This window comes from Hemiscyllium ocellatum, chromosome 33 (genome assembly GCF_020745735.1).
Source record: "Hemiscyllium ocellatum isolate sHemOce1 chromosome 33, sHemOce1.pat.X.cur, whole genome shotgun sequence".
In the NCBI taxonomy this organism is placed as follows: Eukaryota; Metazoa; Chordata; class Chondrichthyes; order Orectolobiformes; family Hemiscylliidae; genus Hemiscyllium; species Hemiscyllium ocellatum.
Genome location: NC_083433.1, coordinates 27,555,067 through 27,573,329, shown reverse-complemented (window position 1 = coordinate 27,573,329; position 18,263 = coordinate 27,555,067). Strand labels below are relative to the sequence as shown.

General features: G+C 45.7%; 1 protein-coding gene across 1 annotated transcript in view; it reads left to right on the top strand.

Annotated features, from left to right (window-relative positions):
* The first annotated feature begins 2,222 nt into the window (after window positions 1-2,222).
* micall1a (MICAL-like 1a) overlaps window positions 2,223-18,263 on the top strand; it is a 90,258-nt gene continuing 74,217 nt past the window's right edge. Inside the window, exons 1-2 of the mRNA XM_060849381.1 lie at window positions 2,223-2,413; window positions 8,177-8,225. Coding sequence (XP_060705364.1) covers window positions 2,274-2,413; window positions 8,177-8,225 — 189 coding nt within the window. The 5' untranslated portion in view covers window positions 2,223-2,273. The remainder of the gene's footprint in view (window positions 2,414-8,176; window positions 8,226-18,263) is intronic.

Genomic DNA, 18,263 nt, shown 5'->3' with positions numbered 1-18,263 from the left:
TAGAGAAGGTGCAAAACTTGATCTACTCTTGGGAAATAAGGCAGGGCAGGAGACTGAGGTGTCAGTCAGGGAGCACTTTGGGGCCAGGACCTGCTCAAGTATACCCCAGAACTCTATGGGAAGCTAGGGAAGTGATTACTGGGCCCCTTGCATCATCGACAGTCACAGGTGAGGTGCTGGCAGACTGGAGGTTGGCAAATGTGGTGCCACTGTTTAAGAAGGGTGGTAAGAACAAGCCAGGGAACTATAGACCGGTGAGCTTGACTTCGGTGGTGGGCAAGTTATTGGAGGGAATCCTGAGGGACAGGATGTACATGTATTTGGAAAGGCAAGGACTGATTAGGGATAGTTAGCATGGCTTTGTGTGTGGGAAATCATGATTGAGCTTTTTGAAGAAGTAACAATGAGGATTGATGAGGCCAGAGCAATGGACGTGATCTATATGGACTTTAGTAACGTGTTCGACAAGGTTCCCCTTTGGGAGACTGGTTAGCAAGGTTAGATCTCATGGGATACAGGGAGAAGTAGCCATTTGGATACAGAACTGGCTTGAAGGTGGGTGATGTTGGAGGATTGTTTTTCAGACTGAAGGCCTGTGACCAGTGGAGTGCCATAAGGATCGGTGCTGGGTCCACTACTTTTTGTCATTTATATAAATGTTTTGGATGTGAACATAAGAGGTATAGTTAGTAAGTTTGCAGATGACACCAAAATTGGAGGTGTAGTGGACAGCGAAGAAGGTTACCTCAGATTACAACAGGATCTGGACCAGATAGGCCAATGGGCTGAGAAGTGGCAGATGGAGTTTAAATTTAAATAAATGTGAGGTGCTGCATTTTGGGAAAGCAAATCAGAGCAGGACTTATACAATTAATGGTAAGGTCCTAGGGAGTGTTGCTGAACAAAGAGACCTTGGAGTGCAGGTTCATAGCTCCTTGAAAATGTAGTCACAGGCAGATAGGATAGTGAAGAAGGCGTTTGGTATGCTTTCCTTTACTGGTCGGGGTATTGTGTACAGGAGTTGGGAGGTCATGTGGCTGTACAGGACATTGGTTAGACCACTGTTGGAATATTGCGTGCAATTCTGTTCTCATTCCGATGGGAAGGATGTTGTGAAATTTGAAAGGGTTCAGAAAAGATTTACAAGGTTGTTGCCAGGGTTGGAGGATCTGAGCTACAGGGAGAGGCTGAACAGGCTGGGGCTGTTTTCCCTGGAGCGTTGGAGGCTGAGGGGTGACCTTATAGAGGTTTACAAAATTATAAGGAGCATAGATAGGGTAAATAGACAAAGTCTTGTTCCTTGGGTGGGGGAGTCCAGAACTAGAGGGCATAGGTTTAGGGTGAGAGGGGAAAGATATGAAAGAGACCTAAGGGGCAACTCTTTCACACAGAGGGTGGTACGGGTGTGGAATGAGCTGCCAGAGGAAGTGATAGAGGCTGGTACAATGACAACATTTAAGAGGCATTTGGATGGGGACATGAATAGGAAGGGTTTGGAGGGATATGGGCCGGGGATGGGCAGGTGGGACTAGATTGGGTTGGGATATCTGGTCGGCATGGACGGCTTGGACCGAAGGGTCTGTTTCCGTGATGTACATCACTGTGACTCTATGACCTTGTTAACCGGAGAGGGCGCGCCGCTTCAGGATGCAGTTCCGCTGGTGACCGGAGAGGGCGCGCCGCTTCAGGATGCAGTTCCGCTGGTGGCCGGAGAGGGCGCGCCGCTTCAGGATGCAGTTCCGCTGGTGACCGGAGAGGGCGCGCCGCTTCAGGATGCAGTTCCGCTGGTGGCCGGAGAGGGCGCGCCGCTTCAGGATGCAGTTCCGCTGGTGGCCGGAGAGGGCGCGCCGCTTCAGGATGCAGTTCCGCTGGTGACCGGAGAGGGCGCGCCGCTTCAGGATGCAGTTCCGCTGGTGACCGGAGAGGGCGCGCCGCTTCAGGATGCAGTTCCGCTGGTGACCGGAGAGGGCGCGCCGTGTCGGGATGCAGTTCCGCAGGTGGCCGGAGAGGGCGCGCCGCTTCAGGATGCAGTTCCGCTGGTGACCGGAGAGGGCGCGCCATGTCGGGATGCAGTTCCGCTGGTGGCCGGAGGGGACGCGCCGTGTCGGGATGCAGTTCCGCAGGTGGCCGGAGAGGGCGCGCCGCTTCAGGATGCAGTTCCGCTGGTGACCGGAGAGGGCGCGCCGTGTCGGGATGCAGTTCCGCTGCCGGGTGTAGGGGGCGGCAGAGTGGTGCGGAGGGGCCGGAAGTGGCGGGTGTCCGGAGCCGCTCCCATGGCGACCCGAGCGCTGCAGGAATGGGCCCGGCTCCAGGTGGTCGGTTACCCGGGGGTCGAGGTGACCAACATGAGCTCGAGCTTCAGGGACGGACTGGCCTTTTGTGCGATCATCCACCGGCACCGCCCTGACCTGATGTGAGTGACCCGGGGGGAGGGGGAGAGGGACCCTCCCTAAGGGAGGGGGGGTGGTCTCCCCCAGCCCCAGGGGGAGAGAGTGTGTCCCCTCCCCCAAGGAAAGGGGGATGTCTCCCCCCAGCCCCAGGGGAGAGTGTGTTCCCCCCCCAAGGAAAGGGGGATGTCTCCCCCCAGCCCCAGGGGAGAGTGTGTTCCCCCCCCAAGGGGGAGAGAGTGTGTCCCCTCCCCCAAGGAAAGGGGGATGTCTCCCTCCAGCCCCAGGGGAGAGTGTGTTCCCCCCCCAAGGGGGAGAGAGTGTGTCCCCTCCCCCAAGGAAAGGGGGATGTCTCCCCCCTGCCCTGAGGCGATGAAGTGAAGGGCTCTCTATCCCAGCCCTGAGTGACTCTGGGCAGGGGGAGAGTGGGTCAGGGAGTTTCTCCCAGGGGAGTGTTCAGAGGACAGGGTTTTACCCAGCACGGAGAACGGGATGAGAAAGAAATGGCTTCATTTCTCCTTCAGTCTTGCTGGGCACTGGGTTGTCAGCCCATTTGTTGCAGTCACTGTGGAACTGCCCCAGCCTGGGCAGAGTGAGCAGCTGGTCTCACTGTGGGCCACTTCCCCCTCAGGCCAGATCATGTTCCAGAGGACAGGCAGCTTTGCTGTAAGGCAGGAGTTCTGTTCTCATGCAACCCTGTGTTATAAGATAATCGTGTAATAGCAGGACCACTTAAACTGATGAAGCCGTAATCGCGTTATAACTAATACGCGAATTAAATATTCGCACTTTAGAAAGTGTCCCAATTCATCAGTTGTGTGATAGCGAATTCGTATGAATGAGTCACACGTTATCACAGAACAGCAGGAATCAGAATAATTGACTGGTGAAGTGCCAAATTTTCAGTTACTTGGATTGACCATGCTAAATTGCCCCACAGTGCCTCAGCTAGGTCGATTAGCCATGGTAAATGTGGGGTTATGGAGAGAGAATGGGATGCTGGATCTGGCAGGATGCTGTTTGAAGGATTGTTGCAGGCTCTGGGCTGAATGGCCTCTTTCTGCACTGAGAGGGATTCTATGACACAGGGAGTCATTGCATGATGGCCAGAATAAGAACATACAAAACAGAAGTGGCTGATCAGCTTTTCGAGCCTACTCCAAAAGGAATGATCACCTTATTGGAATTGTATTAAAAGGCCCCCCATTAGTCAGAGGGAAACTGAGAAACAAATTTGTTAGGAGATCTCAGTTATCTGTAAGGATAGCAGGGTGATTACGGTAGGGGATTTTGACTTTCCAAACATAGACTGGGACTGCCATAGAGTTAAGAGCTTAGATAAGCGTGTACAAGAAAATGTTCTGATTCAGGATGTGGATGTACCTACTAGAGAAGATGCAAAACTTGACCTACTCTTGGGAAATAAGGCAGGGCAGGAGACTGAGGTGTCAGTGGGGGAGCACTTTGGGGCCAGTGACTATAATTCCATTAGTTTTTAAATAGTGATGGAAAAGGATAGACCAGATCTAAAAGTTGAAGTTCTGAATTGAAGAAAGGCCAATTTTGATGGTATTCGCCAAGAATTTTCAAAAGCTGATTGGAGGCAGATGTTCGCAAGTAAAGGGACAGCTGGAAAATGGGAAGCCTTCAGAAATGAGATAGAGAGTCCAGAGATAGTATATTCCTGTCAGGGTGAAAGGAAAGGCTGGTAGGTTTAGGGAATGATGGATGACTAAAGAAATTGAGGGTTTGGTTAATAAAAAGAAGTAAGTATATGTCAGGTATAGACAGGAGAGATCGAGTGAATCCTTAGAAGAGCATAAAGGCAGAAGGAGTATACTTGAGGGAAATCAGTAGGGCAAAAAGGGGACATGATGTAGCTTTGGCAAATAGGGTTAAGGGAAGTCCAAAGGGTTTTTACAAATACATTATGGACAAAAAGATAAATAGGGAGAGACTAGGCCCCCTCAAAGATCAGCAAGGTGGCCTTTGTGTGGAGCTGCAGAAAATGGGGGAGATACTAAACGAGTATTTTGCATCAGTATTTACTGTGGAAAAGGGCATGGAAGATATAGACTGTAGGGAAATGGATAGTGACATCTTGAAAAATGTCCATATTACAGAGCACCAGGTTATAGTCCAACAGGTTTAATTGGAAGCACACTAGCTTTCGGAGCTTTCAATTAACCCTGTTGGACTATAACCTGGTGTTGTGATTTTTAACTGTGTACACCCCAGTCCAACACTGGCATCTCCAAATCATATTACAGAGGAGGAGGTGCTGGATGTCTTGAAACGGTTAAAAGTTAAATCCCCAGGACCTGATCAGGTGTACCCTAGACCTCTGTGGGAAGCTAGAGAAGTGATTGCTGGGCCTCTTGCTGAGATATTTGTATCATTGATAGTCACAGGTGAGGTGCCGGAAGACTGGAGGTTGGCAAACATGGTGCCACTGTTTAAGAAGGGTGGTAAAGACAAGCCAGGGAACTGTAGACCAGTGAGCCTGACATCAGTGGTGGGCAAGTTGTTGGAGGGAACCCTGAGGGACCAGATGTACATGTATTTGGAAAGGCAAGGACTGATTCGGGATAGTCAGCATGGCTTTGTGCATGGGAAATCATATCTCACAAACTTGATTGAGTTTTTTGAAGAAGTAACAAAGATGATTGATGAGGGGAGAGCGATAGATGTGATCTGTGTGAACTTGAGTAAGGCATTCGACAAGGTTCCCCATGGAAGACTGATTAGCAAGGTTAGATCTCACTGAATACAGGGAGAACTAGCCATTTGGATGCAGAACTGACTTAAAGGTGGAAGACATATAGTGGTAGTGGAGAGTTGTTTTTCAGACTCGAGGCCTGTGACCAGTGGAGTGCCACAAGGGTCGGTGCTGGGTGCACTACTTTTCGTCATTTATATAAATGATTTTGATGTGAGCATAAGAGGTAATAGTTAGTAAGTTTGCAGATGACACCAAAATTGGAGGTGTAGTGGACAGTGAAGAAGGTTACCTCAGATTACAACAAGATCTTGACCAGATGGGCCAATGGGCTGAGAAGTGGCAGATGAAATTTAATTCCAATAAATGCGAGGTGCTGTGTTTTGGAAAAGCAAAACTTAGCAGGACTTATACACTTAATGGTAAGGTCCGAGCGTGTTGCTGAACAAAGAGGGTGCAAGTTCATAGTTCCTTGAAAGTGGAGTCGCAGGTAGATAGGATAGTGAAGAAGGTGTTTGGTATGTTTTCCTTTATTGGTCAGAGTATTGAGTACAGGAGTTGGGAGGTCATGTTGCAGCTGTACAGGACATTGGTTAGGCCACTGTTGAAATATTGTGTGCAATTCTGGTCTTCTTCCGATCAGAAAGATGTTGTGAAACTTGAAAGGGTTCAGAAAAGATTTACAAGGATGTTGCCAGGGTTGGAGGATTTGTGCTATAGGGAGAGGCTGAACAGGCTGGGGCTGTTTTCCCTGGAGTGTCGGAGGCTGAGGGGTGACCTTATAGAGGTTTATAAAGTCATGAGGGGCATGGATTGGGTAAATAGACAAAGTCTTTCCCCTTGGGTGGGGGAGTCCAGAACTAGAGGGCATAGGTTTAGGGTGAGAGGGGAAAGATATAAAAAAGACCTAAGGGGCAACTTTTTCACGCAGAGCGTGGTGCATTTATGGAATGAACTGCCAGAGGAAGTGGTGGAGGCTGGTACAATTGCGACATTTGAGAGGCATCTGGATGGGTACATGAATAGGAAGGGTTTGGAGGGATATGGGCCGGGTGCTGGCAAGTGGGACTAGATTGAGTTGGGATATCTGGTCAGCATGGACCAGAAGAGTCTGTTTCCGTGCTGTCCATCTCTATGACTCTTTGACACTTTGAGTGTTTATGTTAAATTCAATGGCATAACAACCACTGAATTCTGCATTAACTACCTGCAAATCCGGAGTGATAGAATACTCCCCATTTCTGTGGATGGGTGCAGCTCCAACAACACTTGAAGCTTCAGCTCAGCCGGGATAAGCAGCTCACTTGATTTCCAGTGCACCCACCAACATTCAGTGCACTTGCCACCATCACAGCAGTTTGTGTAATCTGCACATTTATTGTAGCAACTTAGTAAGGCACCTCTGATAGCAGCCTTCCAAGTGTTCAATCTTGTGTCATCCTGAGCTGCCAGACAGCCAGATTTGATGCCCAGTTCACTCTTTGGATTGCAGGTGGCTACCGACAGTCTGTAGGGGACAGTCTGAAGAGTGAAGCTGCCTGATCTATACTTGCTTTCAGATTTAGTTGGTCCTGGTTCATGGTATTTGTGTAAATTCTGTTTGTTTATTCAAGCGTCTTCCCTCTGCACTGTTACAAATGATGTTATGGTTGAGAGCTTTACTTAAAGCAGTTAACATGGAGCTATACAATCCAGCCTCTCCAATAGAAACTACAGCCAATGACAAAATGCACAGTGGTGGCTCAGTGGTTATCACTGCTGCCTCACAGTGCCAGGGACTCTGGTTCAGTTCCAGCCTCGGGTGACTGACTGTGTGAAGTCTACATGTTTCCCCTATGTCTGCGTTGATGTCCACCAGGTCCACCAGTTTCCTCCTATAGTCCAAAGATGTGCAGGTTAGGTGGACTGTCTGTGCTCAGTTGTCCCATGTGTGCAGGGATGTACAAGTTAGATGGATTATCCATGGTAAATATGAGATTACAAGGATAGGATGGGGATGCTGGGTCGAGAGGGATACAATTTGGAGGGTTAATGCAGACTTGATGGGCTGAATTACCTCTTTCCATACTGGAGTGATTTCCATAATGCATACTCATCATTCCCACCTCACCTGTCTCCCTATTCAGTGCCTCGTGCTTAGTCCCTTAGTGTTAGGCCCCTCTATCTCTTTCTATCTACTCCTCCCCCCCCCAACTCCTGTCTTGTTCTCTATTCATTTGTAGCTGCTCTTGCTTTGTAACACCATATCCTGGTGCATGTATTATCCTTCTCCTTCATTATCCATGTTAAAATCAGCCTCTACCCAGCATTCCAACCTCATGCAGAACAGTCTCTGTTAACAAGTGAATTATCAGTGCCTTGTTTAAATTATTAGCCAAAATGGTGAACTGAAGCCTTCCCTCCCTCCTCTGTGACATGCCCCTGTGAGGAATGAAGAGTCTGCTGTGTTTTTACAATCCTTTCTGCTCAGTGATGTGTGAGAGTGATAACTTCATGGACCTGTATGTTTATTACTTATAACACCATCCTTAATTCAGGTCCTCTGTCTCTCTCACTCTCCCAGAAAACAGCAGATGGCAGGAAGGAATTCTGTCTTTTGAGCTCCTTTGGTTTCGGTGTAGTTTATTTAAAGTCAGGGAAACATTTCAAGATGTTTAAGGTGAATCACTGACTAATGCTGGGCTCCAGGCTACTGATCACAACAGAAAATTCAGGAGGAGAGGATCTATGTCATCTCTTTGTCGGCTTATTACTCAGTTTCTGTCACTCTGTCAGACTCTATTAGTCGCCTTCTCCCACTTTCCCTCTCTGTGGCTCCCCTAACGCCTTTGTCCACAGTTTTCCCAACACCAAACACTCCTCCCCAGACCACTGCTTACATGCTGTGGCTCCCCAAATCTCAGATCGGTTGCACTCCCTCCCTTTGACCCCTTCTTCTCTCTCCCAGCGCCCCCATCCTCTATACCACTCCCTCTACCTCCCCTTAACTACCCTGCTCTCCTCACTGACTCTATGCCCTCCCTGTCTAATTGTAGGATCGTTTCATGTGTGATGTTTTTGTTTCTTGCAGAGACTTCGATTCACTGTCCAAAGAGAATGTCTACGAGAACAATCGCCTGGTGAGTGTTTCATTATTAATAAATGGCGCCACATTTCCTGTGTTGGTTCGAGCCAGCCACTTCCTGGATTAGCCCTGTGTTTGCTTTAAAGTCTCTGAAAATAGTTCCACTTCTAGCTCATACTTCTCTGGCCCTCACTGAAAACCAGGTGAAACAATAATGATTGTGGTTTTGCGGTTGGTTGGCTATGAAGTGAATTGTGGTGTGGGAACAGAAAGTGTGACAAGATGCAGGTGCCAACGAGGGTGGTTCTGCTGCGTTTCATGCCCTTCCTCAGTCTGCAGAGAGTGGGGAATAACAGGCAGGTGTTTTGTTGCTCAGTTGGAGGTGTTATTTGACTGTACAAGAGCAGACATTTAAACTTGTCCTGAAGTGATTTTATCTTGTTCCTGCACTAAGTTTATGGCTTAACTTGTCTCCAGTTATATCAAATTATTTAACAGCACTTGAGTAATATTTCTAAGCTTGAAAACGAATTAGTTAATTTCACCAGTAGATTCAGCAGGTCAGGTTTTGTCCCTGTAGATCATGGGCACACTGTGCACCATGATAACTGGACCTGCACCTTGAGAGACTCGGGTTAAAAGTTAATGAGCTGGAGACCGAGCTTCTAATGTCATGAAGTGTTTGGGTGGGGGTGAGGGTGATATTTTGGGACAACACAGTGGCTCAGTGGTTAGCACTGCTGCCTCACAGCACCGAGGACCTGGATTCGATTCCAACCGCAGACAACTGTCTGTGTGGCGTTTGCACATTCTCCCCATGTCTAAGTGAGTTTCCTCTGGGTGCTTCGGTTTCCTCCCACCATCCAAAGATGCACAGATTAGGGTGAATTGGCCATGCTAAATTGCAGATAGCGTCCAGGAATGTGTAGGTTAGGTGCATTGGTCAGGGGAAATGTAGGGGAATGGGGAATAGGTTTGGGTGGGATATGCTTCGAAGGTTCAGTGTGGAATTGTTGGGTCGTTTTCCACTCTGTAGAGATTCTAAAATTTAGTTAGACACGTTGTTCCAGAAGTCAGTCATACTACTACTTTTGGGTATAATTGGAACTTAAAAATGGCAGATGGAGTCTCCTCCATCATTTAACTGGATCATGGCTGATGTTCTATCTCAGTGCTACTTTCCTGTGCTCACCCCATTTTCATTGATAGCTTTAATCTCATAGTCTTTGATGTCTGAATAAACTCAGTGTCTGAACAACCACAGGCCTCTGAGCTGAAGCCCCGAAGATTCACTACCTTCTCAGTGAAGAAATCCTACCATGCCATGGTCCTGAATAGGCATCTCAGATTTGGTGGGTGGTCAGAGCAGGAGGGTGTCACTGCAAGTAAGGCAGGCGAGAGGTATCTAGGAGGTGGAGCCTCAGGCCTTGCAGCATCTGAGGCCAAGAGCAGGGGCTGCAGGAAAGTTGAGCAAACTGACCATAGCATCTTGGTGTAGGAAGCTTATCAAGTACAGGAGGTTTAAAAAACATGTAACAAAAGTTACAAAAGTAACAAAAGTAAACAGTTACAAAAGGAACTGTATAGCCAGGGGGATAGATTTGTTCTCTGCAACTGAGAATATATTGCCTGCCTGGTGCCCGGTTTGAAGACATCGTCTGAAGTCTGAAGAGAATCTTGGATCGGGAGTGGAGGGCTGACCCAACTGCTAAGGTCTATGTAGGTCCCAATAATGTTTGATAGAACTAAAAATAGAGCTGCTTTAATGGAGCCGGTAGGGACTAAATCAATAAACAGAATCACAAGGGTCGTATTATTGCTGGATTCCTACCTGAGCTGTGAGCAAATTGGTATAGGGTAAATAAGATCAGGAAGATGAGCGGGTGGCTCAGAGATTGATAGGAGACAATGTGTTTTGATTCATAGGCCATTGGCACCAAAACGAAGGAGTGTGTGACCTGTACCATTAGTCACACTGGGACCAGTGTACTTGTGATTCATTTAACTGGAGTGAAAGAGTGCTTTAAACTAAATGTTAGGCGGAAGAGTCACATGAGGGAAGATTTGGAAAGTCCCAGGGGTAAGAGCAAGGCAGAAGAGATGATGTCACTCTGAGTTCACTGGGCTGATTGCTGTCTTACAAGGAAAAGTTGATCAATTTACCTCTATACTTATTGAAGTTTAGAAGATGGAGATGTGACATCATTGAAACATGTCAATGTCTGTTGACTGGGTGGATGCTGAGAGGATATTTCCCCTCTGAGGAGAATCTAAATCTAGGTGGCATAGTTTAAAGAAAAGCGTCTCCCATTGAATACTGAAGTTAGAAGAATTTCTTCTTTTGAATTATCTTCCTGGGGAGCAGTAGAAAGGTGACCATTGAATACGTTCAAGGCTGAATTAGAGATTTTTGATTTACAAGGGAGTCTACAATCGTGGGGACAGGCAGGAAATTGGAGCCAAATGAGCCATGATCTTGTTGAATGATAATACAAGTTCAATGGCCGAATACCTTCAATTTCTTATAATCTCCGCTTTTTAAAGCAATTAAATAAATAATATTAATTGGGGAAGAGACAGGAGACTGACACTAAAATCTGCATATTCAGTGAACTAGTGCAGACACGATGAGTTGAATGATCACCTTCTGCACCAAAACAAGTCTGAGATTCCTAAACATGAACCCTTTGATTTCTAACCCTTAATTTGCATTACTGTTGGCAAAAAAATCCTCCCTGTTACAGAGCAGCTGAGAAAAGTCAGGAATGTCGAGCAGAAAAATAGGTTTCTCATGCTGCCTGTACACGAATAAAACCCAGCCTCTGCTTTGAATCTGTAAAAGGCTGTTGATGATCAAACTAATCTAGAACATAATTCCAGATAATGGCCAACATTTCATTAGCTTTTTATAACCCGTTTTAACTCCTGCTTGGTGATTTCTGTGTATGGTTCCTGGCTTTCTAGTAGCTAGTGGTATTATTTCTAGACTGTTAATCCAGAGACCCAGGTTCAAATCCCACCGTGACAGGTGGTAGAATTTGAAACTAACAGGAGTCTTTAGGGAAGGCAACCGCCATCTTTCCCTTGTCTGGCCTACAAGTCACTCCAAACCCACTGCAATGTGGTTCACTCCTAACTGCTCTCTGGGCAGTTAGGGATAGGCAATAAATACTGGACTAATCCATGAGACCCACATCCTGTGAAAGACTAATGAAGAAAGTGGATGATATTATCCTGTCCATCTGTCACAGTTTAGCATACTTAATGCTTCAGTGACTTAGCAAGCCATGCCTCACTCATCATTATTTACAGTGTCACCATGATGTCTTCACCAAAATTAGATATAAGTCTCACCATTCCTTCATCTAATTCAATTGTAAATATGCTGAAATCTAAGTCCCTGGTGTAAATTCCCAGAGAACACCATGACTCTCAGCTACATCTTTATCTCCCATCTGATTAACACCTCCAAAACTACAGTGGTTGTCGAAGGTAACTCGCCCTTTCCAAGTCCATTCTGGCTTGCTCTGATCAGTTCATTTTTGTCCAAATGAGCGATAATCCCTCCTTAATAACAGGTTCGAGTCACTTGTCCAGATGGTAGACTCTGACCTATTAGTTCTCCCAGTAATCCCTCATTTTAGCGTGACGATGGCAGTTTTCAAAGGGGAGCAATTCCTGAATCAGTTTTGGGACAGTCATGACTCCTGTATTTAAATTTCTGCACAGCCTGGCTGGCAATGAACAGGTTTTGTTTCTCTGTCAGGATTTTAATTGGTTTGATATTTGAGTACTGCTCATATTTTGGCACAAACTCAAAATAGTAGGTTCAGGCTCAGGCTGAGGAGTCCTGTACAGAGAAGCTTCTAGATTAATGATTTTGCACAGATGATGGCGAGTGGGTGAAATTGGCTGATTGGTAACAGCAATCCCCCACCTAATGTTGAGAAAGTGCTAAACTGCACTGACTGAATTCTTTACTTGATCTGACTGTTTTCCTGGCTGTGCGTCACTTCAGCCGGTACTGATTTGCAGATGTGCTCCACTGGTTGCACTCAGTTCTGAGTCAGACGTTATGTTCATGTCTGACTCCAGAGCCCTCCAGGTTAAAGCCCTAGATTGCTCTGCTGAACTTGGGTCTTGAGTGCTGTATTGAGCTCTGGAACTCGGGGAGATGGCCATCATCACAAATCTTACATTTTGTTTTTTTAAAAAGTGCTTTGGGACATTTTATTAATTTAGCAGAAAGCTGTGATATGAAGAGAGACTGGAGAAAGTTCAACTTCTCACCATCTGCGGTTACTAAGGGACAACACAATTAGGCTTATAGGGTAGATTGAATAAAATTGTAAACATGGAACAAAGGGACTTAGCTTCCTCTAGGTACCAGTGAAGTTAGAACTGATACCAGAGAATGCAGAGAATATGACTTCTACTCAGAATAGCAGCATTTCAAAGCCTAATCCAATAGTCTGGCCTCTGTTATTGACAATTTCTCCCATAAAAATACAGCTATTGGGAGCAGCCATAAGTCGTTCAGCCCCTAGTCTGGCCCACCATTTAATATGATGACTGGGTGAACTTTTGCCCCATCTCTATTTTCCCTTAAGCTTTCTGTTGCTTTGATTTCTGAGAGATTCAAAGCTGTCTATCTAAGCCCCAAACAAATTCAACGATGGAGCATTGGCAGTAGAGCAATCTGAAGATTTACAGCCTTTTGATTGGAGAAATTTCTCCTCATTTCAGTTTGAAATAATTGGTCACTTACCCTGCAACTGTGCCCCAGTGTTCTAGATCCTTCCCTGAGTCTGCCGTAATAAGCCACTTCAGAAATCTTGAATGTTTCGATGAGATCACGTCAATATAGAGCCAGGTTACTCAGTCTGTCATCAGAGGACAGTCCCTTTGGCCCAGGGACTAGTCAGCTTTTCTCTGTGTCACCTCCAATGCAAGACCAAAACTACACATTTTCCATGGTGTAACCCTGCAAGACTTCCTTGTTCTCTTCCTCCAGAGTCTGACATTAAAGTTAACACATCATTTATCTTTCTAATTGTTTCTCTCAATGTCAACATTGCGCAGTTTTGTGTTTTTTTACGAAGTATTTTATTCTATTTTTGTCAGTGAATCACCTCACACTTCCCACATTATACCACCTGATGCACAACAATGTTACATGTTGCACTTTGTGTATTTGTACATATAACACTGCAACAAATTTGTTTCACAACCAGCTTAGAGTTACTCCCCTATCTGACTTCCTCTGTTCGTGGGCTAGAACTGTTGAATAGTTCTAGCACAGAAGGGATTTATTTAGCCAATGCCAGCTCTGTCCAGTAGCAAACCACCAAATCCGACTCCTTGCCTGCGCTCCTGCAATTGTTTTCTGTCTTCGTACTTATCCAGTTCTGTTTCTGAACATTATAATTGAATCTTCCTCCCCGTCCTGTGTATCAGTTCATTACACGCACGAACCACTTGCTCTGTGAATTTCCTGCTCCTTGGATGCTGTCTGACCTGCTGCGCTTTTCCAGCAACATATTTTCAGTGCTGCAACCATTCCACAATTCTAGCCCAGGAAGGAGTCAAATAAGGGAGCTAAACTAAGCTGGTTGTGAAACAGATTTGTTGCAGTGTTATATGCATGAATACACAAAGTGCAACATGTAACATTGCTATGCCACAGATAATATAATGTGGGAAATATGAGGTAATTCACTGACAAAAATAGAACAGAATACTTTTTTTAAAGCACAAACAACTGTGAAATGTTGATATTGAGAGAGTTCTTTTGCCATTTACTTCAACATTGTTAAAAGGAGACAAGAAGTTGAAGCTTTTCATCTCTTACTCATCAAGATTACGATGCAAAAAGCACTCAATAAAAAAGACACTGAATTATACAGAATGGGAAGTGTGTGCTACTTGGTCACACCATCATTGGCATGGAAATGCAGGAAGGATGTTGCCAGTGACTGGAGAATCCAGAACCAAGCGTTATAATTTAACTGTTTAGGACTGAGATGAGGAAATTTCTTCACTCAGAGTGGTAAGTCTGTGGAATTCTCTGCCAGAGAAAGCGATTAATGCCAAAACATTGAATATTTTCAAGAAGCAGTTAGATATTGTTCCCTGGGCTAAAGAGGTCAGGATTCTGAGTTGGATGATTAGCCATGATTACATCGAATAATAGAGCAGACTTAAGGGCTGTATGGTCTACTCTTGTTTTCTATGCTTCTAGAACAGTTTTCCATCAATCTTAATTCTCAGGCCTGGTGTTTGATCAGTCAGGGTGTTGCAATGAGAATGTGGCAAAGATTGACAGCCTCATTGACCCTATTTTTACCACTCTGCTCCTAACCTCATTATAGTCTTGGTTTAAACATGGGCAATTGAGCTGAATTTCAGAGGTGAGGTGAGAGTGACAGCCCTTGACATCAAGTCCTCATTCAACAGTGTGTGGCATCATGGAGCCCTAGCAAACTGGACTCAATGGATATCCAGGGACAAATTCTCCATAGGTTGGAATCATACTGGGCGGCACAGTGGCTCAGTGGTTAGCAATGCTGCCTCACTGCAACAGGGACCCAGGTTCGTTTCGGTTTCAGCATCGGGTGACTGTCGGTGCGGAGTTTGCACATTGTTCATGTGTTTGCGTGGGTTTCCTCCAGGTGCTCCGCTTTCCTCCCACAATCCAAAGATGTGCAGGTTAAGTGAATTGGCCAGGCTAAATTGCCCCTAATGTTCAGGGATGTGTAGGTTAGGTGCATTAGTCAGGGGTAGACATACAGTGGTAGGATAAGGAAATAGGTCTGGGTGGGTTACTCTTCGGAGGATCGGTGTGGACTTGGGCTGAAGGGCCTGTTTCCACACTGTAGGGAATCTGTAATTCTATAAGTGGCATATAGGAAGATGGTTGTGGTTGTTGGATATCAGTTTTCTCAGGCCTAGGATATCTATGCAGGATTTCCTCAAGGGAGTGTCCTAGGCCCAACCATCTTCAGTTGCTTCATCAGTGACCTTCCCTTCAGCATAAGATTAGAAATCGGGGTGTTCATCGATGATTGCACAATGTTCAGTACCATCTGTGACTCCTCAAATACAGAAGCAGTCCATGTTCAGTAGAGCAAGATCTGAAAAATATTGAGACTGGGGCCGACAAGTAACAAGTAATACTCGGGCGACACAAATGCTGGGCAATAACCATCACTAATAAGAGACAATCTAATCACTGCCCCTTGCAAAGGTGTTGCCATCACTGAATCCCCAATTATCAACATCCTTGAGGTTACCATTGACCAGAAACTGAACTGGACCTGTCACAAACAGTGGCTACAAGAGCAAGTCAGAGACTAGGAATACTGTGCTGAGTAACTCACCTGCTCACTCTCCAAAGCCTGTCCACTATCTACAAGGCACCAGTCAGGACTGTGCTGGAATAATCCCCACTTGCCTGGATGGGTACAGCTTCACAATGGTCAAGAGCTTGACACCATCTGGGGCAAAGTACCCCACTTGATTGGTACCATGCCCACAAGCATCCACTCCCTCCACCACCGATGCTCAGTAGCAGCAGGGTGTACTGTCTACAAGATGCACGGCAGAAATTCACCGAAGATCCTCAGACAGCACTTTCAAACTCGCGACCATTTCTAGAAGGGCAGCAGGTATATGGGAACACAACCATCTCTAAGTTCCCTTCCAAGCCACTCACCAACCTGACTTGGAAATATATCTCTGTTCCATCAGTGTTCCTGCGTGAAAATCCTGGAACTCCCTCAGTATCATTGTGGGTTTACCCCAGCATGTGAACTTCAAGAAGGCAGCTCATTACCATTTTCTCAAGAGCAGCTAGGGCCAGGCAATAAAATACTGGCCAGCCAACAATGTCCATGACCCATGAGTGAATTAAAAAAAAAGGTAAGTTCTATGTACAGATTCCTTTACATAGCACAGGGTTCTATGTATTAATGTGTGTAGTTTGTAGTGTGCACAGACGTAGCACTCTGCAAATCTGTTGGCTGGTTTTAAATTGGCTTCTGGTATCATTCATAGTGCAGTTTGAATTATGCAGCTCTGTGCCCTCTGGACCTTGACCTTGCCACCGATGAGTTTGGGTTTGTTCTTCCTATTGTGTCTTTGAACCTTCCTGATTTTGGAAATATCCAAAATATCTCTTTTCAACTTTCTCTCCTCTGAGGAGAACAATTCCAGTTGATCCCCATGATGGAAGTCCCTCATCCATGGGACCATTCTTATCGATGTTTTCTGCCTAATCTCGAAAGCCTTTGCATTCCTCCTGCAGTGTGGTGGCTGGATTTGGGCGCATCATTCCAGTGGAGACCAAACCTAAAGGTTTACCACAGTTTCCTTTCTTTTCTCCTGTTCTCTATGCCTTTATTTATACACCCCAGGAATGTTTCTCAAACTTTCCTGCCAGCTTCAATGATTTGTGCACGTTTCTCCAATTTCTGCTCCTGCGTCCTTTTAAGATTGTACAATTATATTGTCTTTCGTTAGTCATCTACCATGTGTATCACTTCACTACTTTGCCTTAAACTTAATCTGCAGCCACTTGAAATCAATGACTACTGTCCCCACACTTCATAATGCTTTCATATTTTGAACTTGTGCCTTGTCTACACAGAGAAAAATAATGATCGTAGTGCTGCCTCAGGTGACTGGAGAATTGAGATCAGGCCAGTTTCAGAAACCCTTAATTCAATTAAATAATTGGATTGTGCTGTAAGAGCTAATAGGGATCTGCTGGAAGCTGAGTGAATTATCAGCTTGAATAAAATACATGTGTGCTGCTGTCACACTTGCTCTGAGTGCAGTGCTGATAGCAGCATTCATTCGCAGAAGATGAGAGTAAGTTTGATCCATACAATATGTTTGTTACTGATGGACCATAGTAGGCCAGTCCCCCACCTTACTGACCAAGTACAAACCATCTGAGGTGCTTTCCTTACTCATGCGTTCTTTTTAAATCTATCAAAGCCTTTCAGTATCCCAGCTGGAGGCTGCAGGCATCAGCTACAGTTACAGAAGTGGTGCTGCTGCCTCGGAGCTAGTTGAAAGATGGCCATCGAGGAATTTGATGTGAGATTCCAGAGTCTATTTAGTCCAAGACTTGCTTTCATCAGTCGTGGAGTAGAATGCTAGAGCAAGGAGATAATGTTGGAGTTGTATAGAGCGATGGTCAGGCCGCAACTGGAATGATGTGTGCAGTTCTGGTCACCTCACCACAGGAAGGATGTGATAGCACAAGGAAGGTACCAAGGATGTTCACCAGGATGTTGCCGGGGATGGAAAGAATAGAGCTTTCAGGTGAGACAAGGAAGGCTTGGATTGTTTTCTTCAGAGTAGAGAAGACCGAGGTGGTGATTCAGGTGTATCAGATTGGGAGGGACATGGACAGGTGATTAGAGCTCAGCTGTTTCCCTTGGTTGAGGGATCATTCACGAGAGGGCATAGTTTTAGGCTAAGGTGCAGGAGATTCCGAGGGGATTTCCCAAAATAAGCCTCCTCGCTCAGTGAGCACTGGGAATCTGGAATGCACTGACTGGGAAGTTAGTAGAGGCTAGAAACCTTACAACTTCGAAAACAAAATTTGAAAGAGTACTACACATATTGTAGCATTCAAGGATTTGGGACAAGTGCAGGAAATTGGGATTAGTGCACTTTTAGTGGTAATGTTTCTGTAGACTTGGTGGGCTGAAGGGCCTTTTCTGAGCTTTATGAATTTAGCAAGTCTTGTGGTGACTTTGAGGCCTTGGAGAGTGCTCGACAAAGATGAAGCTGTTTTCTGGTTGAAATGTTTGCAGTTACAGTGAATTTTGAATGAAGCTCAATTAAGTTGGTCCTTTCCCTATGATTATCTGGCAGCCGTACAAACTTGTGAATTTGAAGTGTTGGTGGTGGTCCTGTGTAGGGCAGTGTGGTATCTGCAAGAAGCCTGACACTGTATGGAGAAATCTGTTGTTCTATACTGACCCAGCATGGGTGATGCAGTTGCTGTTTAATTACAATACACGTTGGCAACTAAACTTTGCTTTAATGGGTGTAGACCCTCAGAAATCCAGAAATGGAG